The following is a 17,254-nucleotide window of genomic DNA, read 5'->3' as shown; positions in this document are numbered from 1 at the left end:
TCCATTTTAAACGTTTTTACAACATTTCATGAGTAATGTTCTTAATCCACAATCCTGATGTTGCTGAGGTGAGTTCTCTCTTTTATAAAGACCATCTGTGAGTTACATGCACACAGGTGCATATCAAGAGTACTCTAATCTATATGCACCATAGACTATAAGGAATTGGTCTGTTAGCTCAAATGGTCGAGGCTCTTCTATGTAGATCTGGAACTCCTAGGCTCAATGGATTTGGTATCCTAGCTCTCTTAGGCCCCTTTGAAATTCCCGCCCATTGTTTCCAAACAATGGAAAGTCCATATTTTAAAAAGCTGTGGGCCCAATGCTCCATGCTCCCCTTCCTCCAGCACAACAGAGACATCTTTGAAGAATTTCAACGGTGGAAAGGGGGCAGGTGAGTCAGCAGGTCTCCAGCCTATTCTCCACCTCCCCAAACCTACACAGCATAGCATGTAAGTTACTGCAACCATGGGGCCACTGCCAAGTACATGACAGAAAAGCTGCATAACTTACTGCATACTCTTGGTCACACCTTGCCCCACTTATGCTGATGTAAATCTTCAGCTTCAATGGAATTACTCTGGAGTATGCAGGGAGTTATGTGGCTTCTTCCTCATCCCTGTGGAACACTCCACATGGCTCCTGTGGTTCAGGGATCTAGGGTCAGCAGGAAGCCAGAGTGAAGAGTGGGAGAACACAATGCAGTGTGGAAGAAAGAATTCTCTGTGTGGATGCCCCAGGGCTATAGTGGTGTTCCCAAAATCCATACAGATCTAGAGGATCCAAACACTGATCCCCTGAATCTGCCCTCAGAGAAGAATGGAAAGGAAGCTCTGGGGTAGGTATCACAGAAGTCCTTTACCCACAGATGGGAATAACCAGCACAGGGAATTTGGCTTTTTGCTTGAGTAAACTGGAAGCTGCAATTAATTTACCCAAGTTGGGATATTCAAAGGAAAAGGCTGAAACTCCATCTTAGGCTAAATCTTGTTTGCCTTACTCATGCAGATAGCCCTGCTACCGTCAATGAGACTGCTTGTGTGAGATAAGCAGGATAGGGTCTCCTGCTCCTTCACTCATGCTCCCACCAATGTGCAATAACTGATGCTCCAGAGAAGGCAAATAAGCAACAAAACACTTTGCCTACCTATTTGCACAGTGTATGTGAGTAATACATACTTTTTTTTTTTTTGTACAAATTGTACAATATTCCTTCCTGACCCAGGAGGTGATTAGCTGATGTCCTGAAGCATGAGATTCAAGTGCCCGCATCTTAACATACATAAAAACATATGTTATTACTGGTCATAAAATTATCCAGCCCTTTTAAAAATCCAGTGACTTTAATTAATTTTATGACCTCCTGCAGAAGAGAAATTCCATAGGCTAACTCAACCTATTGTGCCTAGCTACTGCAAGGGTCTGAGATAAATTTCCTGATGTTATGAAAGGTATGGGCTGCAAATTCTAGATGAAGTGTAATGAATTAAGGATGGCATTTCAGCTCTAACATTTGCCAGCTTGTGCCAAGATGTTAATGTTAATTACATTCAGGTCTTGTTTTGTTTTACTGCAGCTGGGTCTCTGCTCTGTGTTCACTTTTATTGGTAGTAGGAATACAGACATTAGGTGTTTTACAGATCTCTGATTTCCCTCTCTGAAGCATGTTGAGCATTGCTATAAACATAGCCATGGTTAAGCTTGCTTAGGCTACAGAATATACTGGAATGACCGATGGCAGGTTGGGGTGAGATCAGCAACTAAGTGAGGTTAAATGAGCCTTCCCCGTGTGCTGCTTGTGATCACTATATGAACATGACAAAGCACACGTCTGTGACATTATGAAAGGGAGGAATCCAGTCAGGATATTGGATCAGTGTGTGAATGTATTTATTCTCATATTGTATTATGAAACTATCCTGATTTCACCATGGGAGAGCTGTTTTAAGGTGAGAAGTAACAGGCAAAGTATAGAAGAGCATTGCCATTTGCCTACTTCAGTATTTGTTAAATATTAAGAAATCTGAGACTGTCCCCATCTGGGGTTGTTCTAAATAAATCTAGTTTCTGAAATTATGCATTCCATTTTAAAGCTTAATCCAAAGCTCACTGAGGTCAGTGAAAAGACTATTGACTTTAGATCAGGTCCTGGGTCAGGAGGAGAGAAGCTGAATGTTGCAATGTTATTAACCCTTTGTGGAAGAAAACAGAGCAGCCGGCCCTCTATACCTCTCAGGATGGTTATACAGCTCCCCCTTTTCTCTGCTTTCTCCTATTTTACATTTTGTCATCTTTTATTCTCTTGGATTTGTGCAAGATGCCAGCTAGTGTGGGCAGCTCCCCACTCTGCTTCAGGCATCTCTGCAGTGTGCTGAGATGTTGTGAATGGAGATGGGGAAAGACTTTAGTGGGCAGAGAAAAATGCAACTGAGGTGACATGCTGTATTCAAAAAGATGTAAAAAAACTGTCACTTCTGGAGAGTGCTGCTCCCAAAATGCAGATCTCTCTCTGTCAGGGGGAGAAGGAATATCTCCACCCAGAAGTGTGAGCAAACCTAGGGCAACCGTATCTAACGGATTAAAATTAAAACACCTCTCTACATCTTTGAAGAGCAGTGAGTGCAGTACACAGTTGTTAGGAGACATTAAACTGACCTGTATACATTTCCTTGCCACTGAAGGGATCAGGGACATGAAGTGCAAGTGTGTCTGATTGATACAATCTCTTCTTTAAAACCTGCTCAATGCAAGGATCACTCTAAAACCTCCCATTTATCACTGTGGTCACAAACTTTAATCTCTGTTTCCTGGCCTTCCATGTCTGGGATTTGATTCCTCTTCTCGGTGGAGGGGGAAGAGTTCTTTTTGCACCCGGATAGGGAACTGGATTTATATGAATGCGGAAACCCACACTAATTGTCTAATTAACAGGTATAAGAGGTGAGGGAGAGTGACAGTAAAGTATAAACATGTCCCTATAAGCTAAGTTGGATCATACATCAAAAACCAGAGCGGCACATTCAGATCACCCCCTTCTCCTTAATGCAGAATTAGGAATCTTACCTGATAAGCATCTAGCTGTTCATCAGTAAATATCGTTTGCTTATTACCCATCTTAAATGAGGAATTCTCCCTTTGTGCAAATGCATCACATAAGAAGTTGCAAGAGTCCTCAGTACTGTAGGCATTTAGAGCATATACACTTCGTGATCGTGCTGAAGAAATCCCCAAGCCCGCATTGAACTGCACTTGCCTGCACCTGTCCGGCTAGCAAGAAGCAATGAAGTCGTTTCTGGGAACCTTGGCAAAGGCTGGTTTTTGATGTGCTAGGAGGGAGAAGGTTAAAATCCCAGGCAGGTATCACCCAGAAATGGTGGTGCCATCGTCCTTTCCCCTGTGTTTTCCTCGAGCACAATACAGGGCTTGTGTGGCGTGAAAACTGATGAGGAGCATCCAGTGTCAGAAGGAAACCAGCTCTCTGCTGCCCCGATCTCTGTCTCTCCGCGGCACTCCCTCTCTGTAACTTCCCGGTGTAAGAGTAGCTCTGCACCACTAGGTGTCGACGATAACCCATTTATATTCCGCAGGAGGCCAGCAAGAGAGGCTGGCTGGGTTGCTCCAGTCCATCAGGGACAGGACCCAAGTGTGGATTTTTATTGCGGGGAAATGCTGCCATGCGCTGGGTTCAGCTAAAAGTCAAGGGAAATACAGGAACAAGGTGTAATGAGGAACATGAGGGGCTGCAGGCAACATGCTCAGTGTGCTAAGAACAATAACCGGAGATAAAAAAATAATTTTGGCCATCTTACTGTAAGTGGAATGGGCTTCTGGACAAACTACAACTAGCTTGTCTGAGACTGCGGCTGAAAAATGACCCCCCGGGACACTCCAGCAGAATGGGATCCACTCCCCCTCCTTCTTCTCCCCGACACAAACTCTCTGTCAGAGACTATAATCCAGCCTGCTTCAGAACAATCTTAACTGAATGAAGACTGCATAGAGACAATGTGGGTGAGGCAATATTTTTTATTGGACCAATTTCTGTTGGTGAGAGAGACACCTTTTACAGTTTTTTCCTGAAGACACGCTCTGTGTAAGCTGGAAAGCGTCTCTCTCTCACCAACAGAAGTTGGTCCAATGAAAAATATATCTAATATCCTGGGACCTACACAGATACACCACCACTGCATACAATAATGTATATAGACAGGCAGCAATGCCTAGTGGTTAGAACAAGGCACCAGGGCTTACCCTAGACCAAATGGTGCCCCCTCTATTTGTTAAACTTTTGGATACCTTACTTCTGTTGCATTTGTAGCCCATTTCATGACTTTGATGCACGATCTGCATGCATGATTTATCCCTGTCATATAAAATGATAAATTTGCACACAAATCGTGCATCAAAGTCATAAAACAAAAACAGCACCCCGACCCCAATGCCTCCAAAGCCTGGCACCTCAGGCAGTTGCCTGGGTCACTTGCCCCTAAATCTGGCCCTGCAAAGCACTAAGGGAACCAAGGTATCTGAAGTCAGATTCTCCCCCCACTACAAATCCCAGTCTACCCCTGGTTCGGGGTATGACCTGTGGCAATCATCTATGCTCATAGGACACTTGGCAGCCAGGAAAGCTATCAGGGCTGCTCTAATCTGTTCTGGAAGGGGACGGCATTGCAAAGTATGTTGCATCCCCTACAGTTTCTGAGCCAGGCTCAGTATCAGCACAACACAGAGAAAATCAGGGCTTTGATGGATAGCAAACAGAGTTTCTCGGCCTGGTGGCCTTATGTGAAATACTGTAAATTGGTGGTCACTCCCTAATGGACACCAGTTCATAGAAAAAAGGCATCACAACCACTGGCAGTGATAGCAGAAGCCAAGGACTGAATTCATTATGGAGGCTGAACCCTTTTCTTACCCTTGCAGATGTTCCCTCCAGATCATGGTTGAAATACACTGGTTAGGCCAGGAGTGAGCAAACTTTTTGGCCTGAGGGCCACATCTGGGAATAGAAATTGTATGGTGGGCCATGAATGCTCACAAAATTGGGGTTGGGGTGCGGGAGGGGGTGAGGGCCCTAGTTGGGGGAGAGGGCTCTGAGGTGGGGCCAGAAATCAGGAGTTCAAGGTGCAGGAGGGGACTGAGGGGGAAGTGTGGGGGCGGGGTGAGTGCTCCGGCTGGGGTGGGGTTGGGGATGAGGAGTTTGGGCAGTAGGAGGGTGCTCGGGGCTGGGATTGAGGGGTTTGGAGGGTGGGAGGGGGATCAGGGTTGGGACAGAGGGTTGGGGTGCAGGGAGAGGCTCAGGAGTGCAGTCTCTGGGTGGCGCTTACCTCAAGCAGCTCCTGGAAGCAGCAGCATGTCCCTTTTCTGGTGCCTGCACAGAGGCACGACCAGGTGGCTATGCACGCTGCCCCAGCTGCAGGCACCACCCCCGCAGCTCCCATTGGCTGCAGTTCCCTGGGAGCTGCAGGGGTGGTACGTAGAGCAGGGGATGTGTGCAGAGCGGAGCCTCCTGGCTGCCCCTAAGCGTAGGAACCAGAGGGGGGCCATGCCACTGCTTCCAGGAGCCGTGTGGAGCAGCCCCCGACCCTGCTCCCCAGCTGAAGTGCAGGAGCAGGACAAGCCCCAGATCCCGCTCCCCAGCAGGAACTCGAGAGCTGGCTTAAAATGGGTGGCGGGCCATAGTTTGCCCACCCCTAGGTTAGGCAGTGGGGAGTAGCTTGCACAGATACTTCCTTTACTGCATTTATTTTATTGGTTAATATAAAACCTCAGTCTCCAAGGCTATTAATCCAGCACCTTTACCCAGCACTGAAATTCACTAAACTATATTTAACAGATAGTGGTGACAGCACATTGCATATCATGAGGTCTGACTTCATGGGTCCAATATTAACAATGTTCCTGACCCGGAGCCCTCTAAGGGCTCTTCCCCTCCCTGTAGAGACCCATTTACCCAGGCCTGATAGCTGGGCTGGGTGCTGGAAATAAGATTTGCCTTGGTAATAACGACTGGAAATGGGAAACAATCTATAATAGTAGCATTAAAAGTAAATGTATCAGATCTGTAGTAAACAAGCTCTGGGAGTTCCTGAACCATATGATGTTCCAAGGCAGACAATTAATTCAGATCATGATGAGTAGGAATGCAAGACTAGATTCACTGGAATACAGTATCAGTCTATTGCAGTGCTCTAAAGGTATAAGACAGTACAGCATTTTTACAAGTTAATGGTTTGAGTTTAGCAGATGGCAATGCATTTGCCAAAACGTATTAATGAGAACCAAACAACAGTGGCAGACATCTGAATTTTAATACTGAAAACATAGCAGTCTAATGATCAAACAAAATATAGTTGAGTTGTTTGAAAATATTAAAGGAAGAAGCTAGAATAACATGACCTGTTCCCTGATCTAGTGTAAGTGCTGAGTTAAGTGCTGCAGAGAACTGGCATGTGATAAAGACCCACTAGAAAATCAGAGGGTTGAACCTGCTGCACCTGGTATATGGCAAAACTGACCTTCATTGTTCTGACTGCAAATTATTTTTATTTCTTCAAGGTGCAATGAGATCAAGTCCTTCTTACCCCAAAAAATCACCAGTATCAACAAGAAATGGCAAGAACAAAGATTGCAAAATACATTGTCGGGGTGGCCCAGCTTTAAGCCACATCAGTAAACTGAAGTCGTGGGTGCTCAGCATTTCTGAAAAGCAGGCCCTAAGAGACTCTAGCTGCCTCAAGCTGGGCATCCAAAAATTAGGGCATCCAAATTTGGTGGATACTTCTGAAAATCTGGGTCTTAATTTAATCTGAATCTCTGTACCTCAGGTTTCCCCTTCTATAAAATGGGAAAAATGATACTTACCCACCTTTATAAAGATCTTTGAGAACTATGGATGAAAGCGCTAAGTATCTCCAAGTATACCTGTTAACCTCACATCTAAACATCCTGGTTGAAGTATTAGCAAGAATTGTGTCTGTTAACACTGGTCTACAATTTTTGAGAAGTCGTCTGCTTCAGAGATAAAATGTGCTATTTATTATGTATTTTGATGTGCTGAATTCAAATATGACAATTAAAACAACTGATTGACTACTGTTTCTAAGATATTTAAGTTTTGACATTTTATGTCTATGTATATTGTGTAGATAGTAGAGTTTTAATCATAAATTGTAAACCTACATCTTTTCATGTGTTTATGGTTGCTTTACATGATAATATTTCACCTGTCCTGTTTATGTAACACTTTAAAAATCAGCAAAAGTGTTATATAAATAAAATTTATTATGAAACAAAAGGCAAAAAACTATTCTGTCCTTAGTTTAGTCCTATTCAGTGTCTACTCGGCGCTTCTTGGCTTGTCTCTTGTATTCATTAAATGGAGCGTCTCTTGTCACTGTTCAGCAATAGTCTGCAAGCATTGATGGGCTCCATTTGCCCTGATAGCGTTTCTCCATTGTTGCAATGTCCTGGTGAAATCGCTTGCCGTGCTCGTCGCTCACTGCTCCGCAGTTCGGTGGAAAAAAATCTAGATGAGAGTGCAAAAAATGTATCTTTAGTGACATGTTGCAACCAAGGCTTTTGTATGCCTTGAGGAGGTTTTCCACCAACAACCTGTAGTTGTCTGCCTTGTTGTTTCCGAGAAAATTTATTGCCACTAACTGGAAGGCTTTCCATGCCGTCTTTTCCTTGCCACGCAGTGCATGGTCAAATGCATCATCTCGAAGAAGTTCACGAATCTGAGGACCAACAAAGACACCTTCCTTTATCTTAGCTTCACTTAACCTTGGAAATTTTCCACGGAGGTACTTGAAAGCTGCTTGTGTTTTGTCAATGGCCTTGACAAAGTTCTTCATCAGACCCAGCTTGATGTGTAAGGGTGGTAACAAAATCTTCCTTGATTCAACAAGTGGTGGATGCTGAACACTTTTCCTCCCAGGCTCCAATGACTGTCGGAGTGGCCAATCTTTCTTGATGTAGTGGGAATCTCTTGCACGACTATCCCATTCGCAGAGAAAACAGCAGTACTTTGTGTATCCAGTCTGCAGACCAAGCAAGAGAGCAACAACCTTCAAATCGCCACAAAGCTGCCACTGATGTTGGTCATAGTTTATGCACCTCAAAAGTTGTTTCATGTTGTCATAGGTTTCCTTCATATGGACTGCATGACCAACTGGAATTGATGGCAAAACATTGCCATTATGCAGGAAAACAGCTTTAAGACTCGTCTTCGATGAATCAATGAACAGTCTCCACTCATATGGATCGTGAACGATGTTGAGGGCTGCCATCACACCATCGATGTTGTTGCAGGCTACAAGATCACCTTCCATGAAGAAGAATGGGACAAGATCCTTTGACGGTCACGGAACATGGAAACCCTAACATCATCTGCCAGGAGATTCCACTGCTGTAATCTGGAGCCCAACAGCTCTGCCTTACTCTTGGGTAGTTCCAAATCCCTGACAAGGTCATTCATTTCACCTTGTGTTATGAGGTGTGGTTCAGAAGATGGGAGAAAATGTGGGTCCAGTGACATTGATGGTTCAAGACCAGAAGTTTCATCCTCTTCCTCTTCCTCGTCTGACTCAAGTGAGAATGATTCTGGTGCATCAGAAACCGGCAGTCCTTCTCCGTGGGGTACTGGGCGTATAGCTGATGGAATGTTTGGATAATTCACAGTCCACTTTTTCTTCTTTGACACACCTTTCCCAACTGGAGGCACCATGCAGAAGTAACAATTGCTGGTATGATCTGTTGGCTCTCTCCAAATCATTGGCACTGCAAAAGGCATAGATTTCCTTTTCCTGTTCAACCACTGGCAAAGATTTGTTGCACAAGTGTTGCAGCATATGTGTGGGGCCCACCTCTTGTCCTGATCTCCAATTTTCCAGCCAAAATAAAGGTGATAGGCTTTCTTAACCATAGTGGTTATACTGCGCTTTTGTGATGCAAAAGTCACTTCACCACAAACCTAGCAGAAGTTATCTGCACTGTTCACACAAGTACGAGGCATCTCTGCTCACTTTGGCTAAACAGAAATGTGTCCCTTTGCAAAATCAAACACTGACAAATAAGAGAGCACGACACTGTATGATTTCTAGAGCTGATATAGGGCAATTTGTTCAGCAGAGTGATGTAAGCTTCATTATGATTGCATCATCCATGACTTCTAGGAATAACATGATGCAATTCATATCATGTATGACGCAATACCAGCTTCAGATTACATCATTCATTGTTTTGCCTAAAAAGCAGGTACTGTTCAAACCCAGTCATAGATTTATTCATAGATCCAGTCAAAGATGTATTTTAGTCATTTCTGATTTAAATTGAGATCCCTTCCCTTTATAATTCACTTATCCTCCGCCATTCCCAAGTCAAGGGTCGTATATACTGACCGAATAGCATATCTTGAAAACTAGAGCCAATCAACAATTTTAAGCATCATTTTCGTTCTCAGTGACCCAGAATTAGTAAAGTTTGACTACATTTATTTCAGAAGCATTTTGGCTGTAGAGCAGTGTAATCAGACAGTGTTTTATGGAGGCTGGGAAGAATTTGTTAGGTGCAACTTGCCAAATGATAATGTCTGTTCTCCACATGGTCTCATTCAGAGGTCTGTATTATGCTTGTAAACTAGTACTAGTGGGCATTTCTCACATATGTTTGGAAAAGTTGTAAAACTGGCTTTGGTTGAGAATTATATTTTGAGGATAAATAGAAACCAATATAGCCAACTCTGAGCTTCTATAACAGTTTGTGAAAGGAGATCCAGGAGAGGAAGTAACTAGGAGGACAGTCATTTTGGATTTGATTCTGACCAACATGGAGGAATTGGTAGCAAATCTGAAGGTGGAAGACAATTTGAGTGAAGTGGTCATAAAATGTTAGATTTCATGATTCCAAGGAAGGGAAGGAGTGAGAGCAGCAGAATAAGGAAAATGGATTTCAAAAAGTCAGACTAACAAACTCAGAGAGCTGGCAGGTAAGATCCCATGGGAAGAAAATTTAAGGGAACAAGGAATTTAGGAGAGCTGGCAGTTTCTCAAGATAAGAATATTAAAGGCATAACTGCAAACTATCCTGATGCGAAGGAAAGATGGGACAAATAGTAAGAGGCCAATATGGCTCCATCAGGAGCTCTTTTATAACCTGAAAATCAAAAGGGAATCCTACAAAAAATGGAAACAAGGACAAATTGCCAAGGAAGAGTACAAAAGAATAGCACAAGTGTGTAGGAACAAAATCAGAATGGCTAAGGTACAAAATGAGTTACACCTAGCAAGGGACATAAAAGGCAGTTAAGAGGATCTTTAAATACATTAGGAGAAAAGAAAAACAAAGGAAAGTGTAGGTCCTCTACTTAGCAGGGAAGGAGAGCTAATAACTGATGACATCAAGAAAGCTGAGGAGTTTAATGCCTATGTTCTTATTTTGTTTCAGCTTTCACCAATAACATTAACAATGACTAGATACTCAACACAATGAATATCAATAACAAGGGGGAAGGAATTCAAGCCAAGAGAGGGAAAGAACAGGTTAAAAACTATTTAGATAACTTAGATGTACTCGAGTTGGCAGGGTCTGATGAAATTCATCCTAGAGTACTTCCTTAATTAGCTAAAAACAATCTCAGAACCACTACCAGTTATCTTTGAGAACTCCTGGAAGGAGGATGAAGCCCCAGAAGACTGGCAAAGAGCAAACATAATACCTATCTTTAAAAAGGGTATGAAAGAGGACCCTCAGAATTATAGACCAGTCACCTTAACTTCAATACCCGGAAAGATACTGGAACAAATTATTAATCAATTTGTAGGCATCTGGAGTAGAATAGAGCTACAAAGACTAGCCAGTATGGATCTGTCAAGAACAAATCATGCCATACTGACCTAATTTCCTTCCTTGACAGGATTACTGGCCTAATGAATAGGGAGGAAGCAGTAAATGTTATATATCTTGTTTTTGACAGTCTCACATGGCATTCTCATAAGCAAACCATGGAAATGTGGTCTAGATGAAATTACTATAAGGTGGGTGCACAACTGATTGAAAGATAGTACTTAAAAAGTAGTTATCAATGGTTCACTGTTAAACAGGGAGGGTAGATCTAGTGTGGTCCTGTCCTGGCTCTAGTACTATTCAATATTTTCGATAATGAGTGGAGAGCAGGCTTATAAAATCTGCAGATGACACCAAACTGGGAGGGCTTTGGAGGACAAGATTAGAATTCAAAACAACATTGAGAAATTGGAGAATTGGTCTGAACTCAACAAGATGAAATTCAATAAAGACAAGTGCAAAGTGCAAAGTGAGGTTTTTACTCACGAAAGCTTATGCCCAAATAAATCTGTTAGTCTTTAAGGTGCCACCAGACTCCTTGTTGTTTTTGTAGATACAGACTAACACGGCTACCCCCTGATAAGTGCAAAGTACTTCACTTAGGAAGGAAAAATCAAATGTACAACTAGAAAATGGGGAATTAATGGCTAGGTGGTAGTACTGCTGAAAATGATCTGGGGATTATAGTGGATCACAAAGGGAATATGAGTCAACCATGTGATGCAGCTACAAAAAAGGCTGATATCATTCTGGGTATATTAATAAGAGTGTTGATTGTAAATCACAGAAGGTAATTGATTTTTGTTTCATTTCCCCCCCAAAAGGTTAGTAGTGATTACATATCTAACATAGTGAATGCCAGTGAAAATGAGGTAGGATCTGAAGTTAAAATAGGGAAAGAACAAATTAACAATTACTTAGACAAGTTAGATGTCTTTAAGTCAGCATGGCCTGATGAAATACATCCTAGAATACTCAAGGAGCTGACTGAGGAGATATCTGAGCCATTAGCAATTATCTTTGAAAACTCATGGAAGATGGGAGCGATTCCAGAGGATTGGAAGAGGGCAAATATAGTGCCAATCTATAAAAAAGGGAGAATAAGGACAACCTGGGGAACTGCAGATCAGTCAGCTTAACTTCAGTACCTGGAGAGATAATGGAGCAAATAATCAAGCAATCATTTTCCAAACTCTTTTAGAAGGTAATAAGGTGATAAGTAACAGTCAGCATGGATTTGTCAAGAACCAATCATGTCAAACCAACTTAATAGCTTTCTCTGACAGTATAACAAGCCTTGTGGTTAGGAGGAAGTCATAGATGTGGTATATCTTGACTTTAGTAAGGCTTTTGATACTGTCTCCCATGATCGTCTCATAAACAAATTAGGGAAATATAGCTTAGATGGAACTACTATAAAGTGGATGCACAACTGATTGGAAAACCATTCCCAGAGAGTAGTTATCAGTGGTTCATAGTCAAGCTGGAATCATAAGGGGTCCCACAGGGATCAGTCCTGGTTAGTTCTGTGCAATATCTTAATCAATGATTTAGATAATGACAAAGAGTAAACTTATAAAGTTTGCAGATGATGCCAAACTGGGAGGGGTTGTAAGTGCTTTGGAGGATAGAATTAAAATTCACCATGATCTGGACAAACTGAAGAAATTGTCTGAAGTAAACAGGAAGAAATTCAATACGGACAAATACAAAGTATCCCACTTAGGAAGGATCAATTGCACACATTCAAAATGGAAAATGACTGCCTAGGAAGGAGTATTGCAGAAAGGGATCTGAGAGTTATAGTGGATCACAAGCTAAATGAGAGTCAACAGTATAACACTGTTGCAAAAAAAGTGAACATAATTCTGGAATGTATTAGCAGGAGTGTTGTAAGCAAGACACAAGAAGTAAGTCTTCCACTTTTCTCAGCTGGAATATTGTGTCCAGTTCTGGGCACCATATTTCAGGAAAGATGTAGACAAATTGGAGAAAGTCCAGAGAAGAGCAACAAAAATGATTAAAGGTCTAAAAAACATGACCAGTGAGGAAAGGTTAAAAAAACAGTATGTTTAGTTTTGAGAAAGGAAGACTGAGGCAGAACTTGATAACAGTCTTCAAATATGTTAAGGGCTGTTATAAAGAGGATGATGATCAATTGTTCTCCATGTCCACTGAAAGTAGGACAAGAAGTAATGGGCTTAATCTGTAGCAAGGGAGATTTAGGTTAGATAACAGGAAAAACTTTGTAACCAGAGGTTAAACTCTGGAACAGGCTTCCAAGGGAGGCTGTGGAATCTCCACCTTTGGAAGTTTTTAAAAACAGCTTGGACAAACACTTGTCAGGGATGCTCTAGGTTTACTTGGTACTGTCACATCACAGGGGGGCTGAACTTAATGACTTCTTGAGATTTTTTTCTATATTTCTGATTCTATGATCAAGGGCTTTTTAGCTGGGAAAAGGAACTGGTCAAGGCTGCTTTATCTCGTCTGCTATCTACAGTGGTTTATTATTTCTTGCTTTTTAAATAGCACATTTTGTAATTTTCATAGTGCTCTATGGAATGACAGATTAAGTATTGGTACATACATAGATCACTTTATCCACTAAAGAAATGCATCCATCTCTAAGCTGTAACATAGCAGCTTTCATACTATCAGCAACACTGACACAGCAGCCTTAAAGACAGCAAGTGAAGAAGACCACTTCATCTAGTTAAAGCAAAGGAATTTTTGCCAGAACACAGGCAGAATGTAACAACCCAGGTTGGCATTTGTTCAGGACACTAGGTCTTATATGCAAGTATTACAAAAAGTGCAATGGGATCCAATGGCCAAGACCTTGCTTGGATGTACAATTCAGAAGACAGCAGCCATTAGCAGCAAAAGGCCACCTTGGAGGGATTTATTTTTCTTAGGGTTTTCTGTAGCCCCATCACCATTGTAATTATGTTCTTTGGGATACTGGTCCAATCTGGGCTCAGCAAGAAGAGTGCAACCCATTGAATCAACAACATCACTTTCTGAAGAACTTTGGTGGGTTCCCATTTATATACTAAATAGCCTAATCCTTCTTAGCCTGTAAGATCTAACAAGACAGCAACCTGAGACATTATGACTATGCCTAATTAGGGGCTTACCCCTTAAAATAAAACAATGTCTCCACGATTAATAATGGAACAAATTGACACAAATTGGAATGTCCATTATGAAAAATGTATATATTTGTAGCCAAGCTGGTTATTTGCTGCAATCATATGAGATATATATAATTATAGTTATAGTTATTTGCTGCAATATATCCAGCAAATCCTAGCCCTTTTTGAAGAGCAGGTTTTGATTTTTACCAATTTGTTCCCATACAGATCATGTGCTGCTTTTGCACTGCAAGTTTAAAACCTTAATTACCAGAATTTCATGATTTCGGTGTTGGTTCCTTTGAGGTTACAAAGATATAAGCTATAACTACAGTCTTTGGGTCAGTAGGTACAGGAGCCAATGATGGCCATTTAAGGTGGGACTAAGGTCCCAGTCCAGCAGATATTTATGCATATGCTTAACTTAGTATAAATTGTCTTATTGACTGTAGAGGGACTATACTCACATGCTTAAAACTAAAGAATGTTTTAAAGCTATCCTAAATACATGAGATCCTATACCACTGAAATGGATGGGAGTTTGCTATTGATTTCAGTGGCAGCAGGGTAGCTAGCTTTGAGATGGCTTGTATTAGATAGCAATCCTCAAACAAGACATGTATTTCAAGCTGTCTGCCTATGCAGAAGATCAGACTAGATTTAAAGGGCCAATTCCATCCCCTGTGCAACTACAAGGAAGTAACTGGAATTACACCAGGGACAGACTGGACCCAGTGTCTTTTAATCTTGTGATTATTTGGGCTGAGAGGATTATTATAGTTAAAATAGTGGCGTCCTCATTTGCTCACTTCTTACCTGCCTTAATATTCCTGATTCATGTTTTTAAAAGCTTAGTACAATTAGCAGCTACAGTAAACATTATCATCAGGAGGAGGAAACCACAGGAGACATTTACTGCTCCAATTCCTTCCCGGTATAGGGGCAAATGACTGATAAATGATCTAGGAGTCTACTGAGGACTTCGCAGCCAGAACATGGAAATAAGATGTGAGGTGTTCTATTTGTCTGTGGGTTTAAGGAGAGAAAGAACCTAATCCTGCTCCCCTTGAGGTCAACCACCGTGCTTGCCTTTGACTCCAGTGGGATCAGCATAACGTTATAATGGAAGTTTGAGAATCCTAGCAAAAAAACAATGCCATGGATTCTCATTCTCCATTGTGCTGAATAGTGTGCATATAATCCTCTGGTCAGTGTGTTACCTGTCCCCCTCTGTGCCCAGTGCACCTTAGAGGGTGTGTCATGTAACACACACTGACCAGTGGGTTACCTATGGCATTCAAATACAGTGCACCAGAACAGGTAGCAAAAGGTCTCACAGAGGTTTTTTGTCATAGACAGGTTCCCTTAGCGGTAGCTCTTTAGCTCAAGCTGTAGCAACTCATCCTTTTAGCTCCAGAGGTCACTGGCTGAAATCCCTGATGCATCAGTCAAGATAGTAGCAGGCATGTAAGGGGGGGCTTGTCCAGTATTTGAACTGCTCTGGACCTCAGGTGCTTGGGAAAAGCTTCCTCAGACATGAGTAAGTATGGAGCTCACTGGTCAGTGTGGTTTAGGTATCATATCCCCTGTTGATTATTCAGAGAGAGGGAAGGGTTACATATACAGAGCAGCTTCCTAGTCTACACAACAGGCATAGTCCTATCTGCTACTGTACCGCACTTAAGGCTTGTGTGTATGACACGTGATACAGACCCTTTGGAGCCCTCGTGTACTCCCATTCCAGTTTCCATAATAAAGTAAAATATTAGCATAGAAGCTGGGATAAAAGGACTCCAAGGGAAGCTAGGCCCCAGGGGAATTCCCTGCAAACCCAAAGAAACTTGGTAGACAACACCTGTTACAGTGCACTGTAACAAAGGGCTTCTAAAGGGATGGCAGGCTCTAAGGAACGGACCTAACTCTCTGTATTTTTGCAGGAAGTTTAAGGAGACCTGCTAATCAAATTTCTCACTCTAGGTTGCTTTGTTTGAGAAGCCAGTCTAGAGGTATGCTTTGTTTGAGCTTATCTCAGTCTAATAAATGAGGCATTTCAGTGTGGTATAGCAGTGTACACATGGGTGATTACTGTGCAGTAAGCTGGTGCGCTCTAGGTTCATACCCTGGTTTCTGTGTAGTAACTTGCCATGTCAACAAGACCTAAGTCAATGCCACCGGACTCATTGAGGCAGGGCCTAAAAGAATGTCAATAAATTTTAGAAACATATCTTGACTTTCTAGGTCTATTCACAATGAATAGTAAACCCTTAATGTTGCCAGTGCACTGATTTGGAAAAAGGGATATGAACTTGTCTTCTAAGGGTGCAAAGAATGTGGTCCTTGAATCAAGTACACAGCTGGCAAAAGGGGTGCAATTCTATTGACTTCAATGCAGTTGCCCCACATACAGCAGGCCTGAATTTGGTCCTTAGGTGAAGGATGTTCCAATAATTCTCTGCCTTCAAATGAAATGCATCCTGGGGTTAATTCATGAAAGTTAGAGAAATTGTATCTCTGGGGCTTCTTTCCACAGTTTGAAGAGTCTCTTCATGTATGCAATAATAAATAAATAATAATAATAATATGTAGATAATTATTTAAACAAAAGAACACACAAACCACAGAAGCGGTGAAGTCCTATTGTAGTAGCCATCTCTTCTCAAGTATCCTATTCTATAACACTGCCAATTGTTTCATCATTGCATAGTTATCTTGCTACATTAACTGGGTAGGTTTTACAGACTTTGGCATAAGGTACAAACTTATCACTCCCTCTGTCTGTATGTACCTAAGAGTGCTTTAACTGGTCATTTGGACTATTATGCAACATTTATCTCTGTTTGTAATATGAGATACTACATGAAATCAACACACTTTTATGTACATAAGGCTGAGGCCGTACAGTATTATCAATACATGTCTTTAATTACACACTTTATTTCAGTTTAGTATCTTTAAAATATTTGCCAAGTAAATTGCCTTTAAACTGTCTAGCAAGGTAAAGTTTATCAACTACAATCAAACTTGGAAAGTGCCATCAGCAAACACAACTGAAAAGAATAGACATAGAATAATCAACTTACTAACATTTATACTGCAGAGCATAGAGCATTAGACATCTGTTTTAAAAGTTTCACTCATTTATTCAGGGAGCAGAAAATATACTACTTGTCTACACACATACCGTGAATAGCAGATAACTAAAGTTAAGAGCAAGTAATGAATGTTCTTTGATCGTACAGTGCCTACCACAATGGAGTCCCGCACCATGA

At 41.7% G+C, this 17,254-nt stretch overlaps 1 protein-coding gene across 1 annotated transcript in view; it reads right to left on the bottom strand.

Annotated features, from left to right (window-relative positions):
• CIB2 (calcium and integrin binding family member 2) overlaps positions 1-3,772 on the bottom strand; it is a 109,053-nt gene extending 105,281 nt beyond the window's left edge. The window contains exon 1 of the mRNA XM_034784972.1: positions 3,064-3,772. Within this exon, the coding sequence (XP_034640863.1) occupies positions 3,064-3,114 (51 nt within the window). The 5' untranslated portion in view covers positions 3,115-3,772. The remainder of the gene's footprint in view (positions 1-3,063) is intronic.
• Positions 3,773-17,254: the final 13,482 nt, after the last annotated feature.

The sequence above is a fragment of the Trachemys scripta genome, chromosome 10, assembly GCF_013100865.1.
Source record: "Trachemys scripta elegans isolate TJP31775 chromosome 10, CAS_Tse_1.0, whole genome shotgun sequence".
In the NCBI taxonomy this organism is placed as follows: domain Eukaryota; kingdom Metazoa; phylum Chordata; order Testudines; family Emydidae; genus Trachemys; species Trachemys scripta.
The sequence above is the reverse complement of the archived record's forward strand: the minus strand, read 5'-3'. Positions and strand labels throughout refer to the sequence as shown.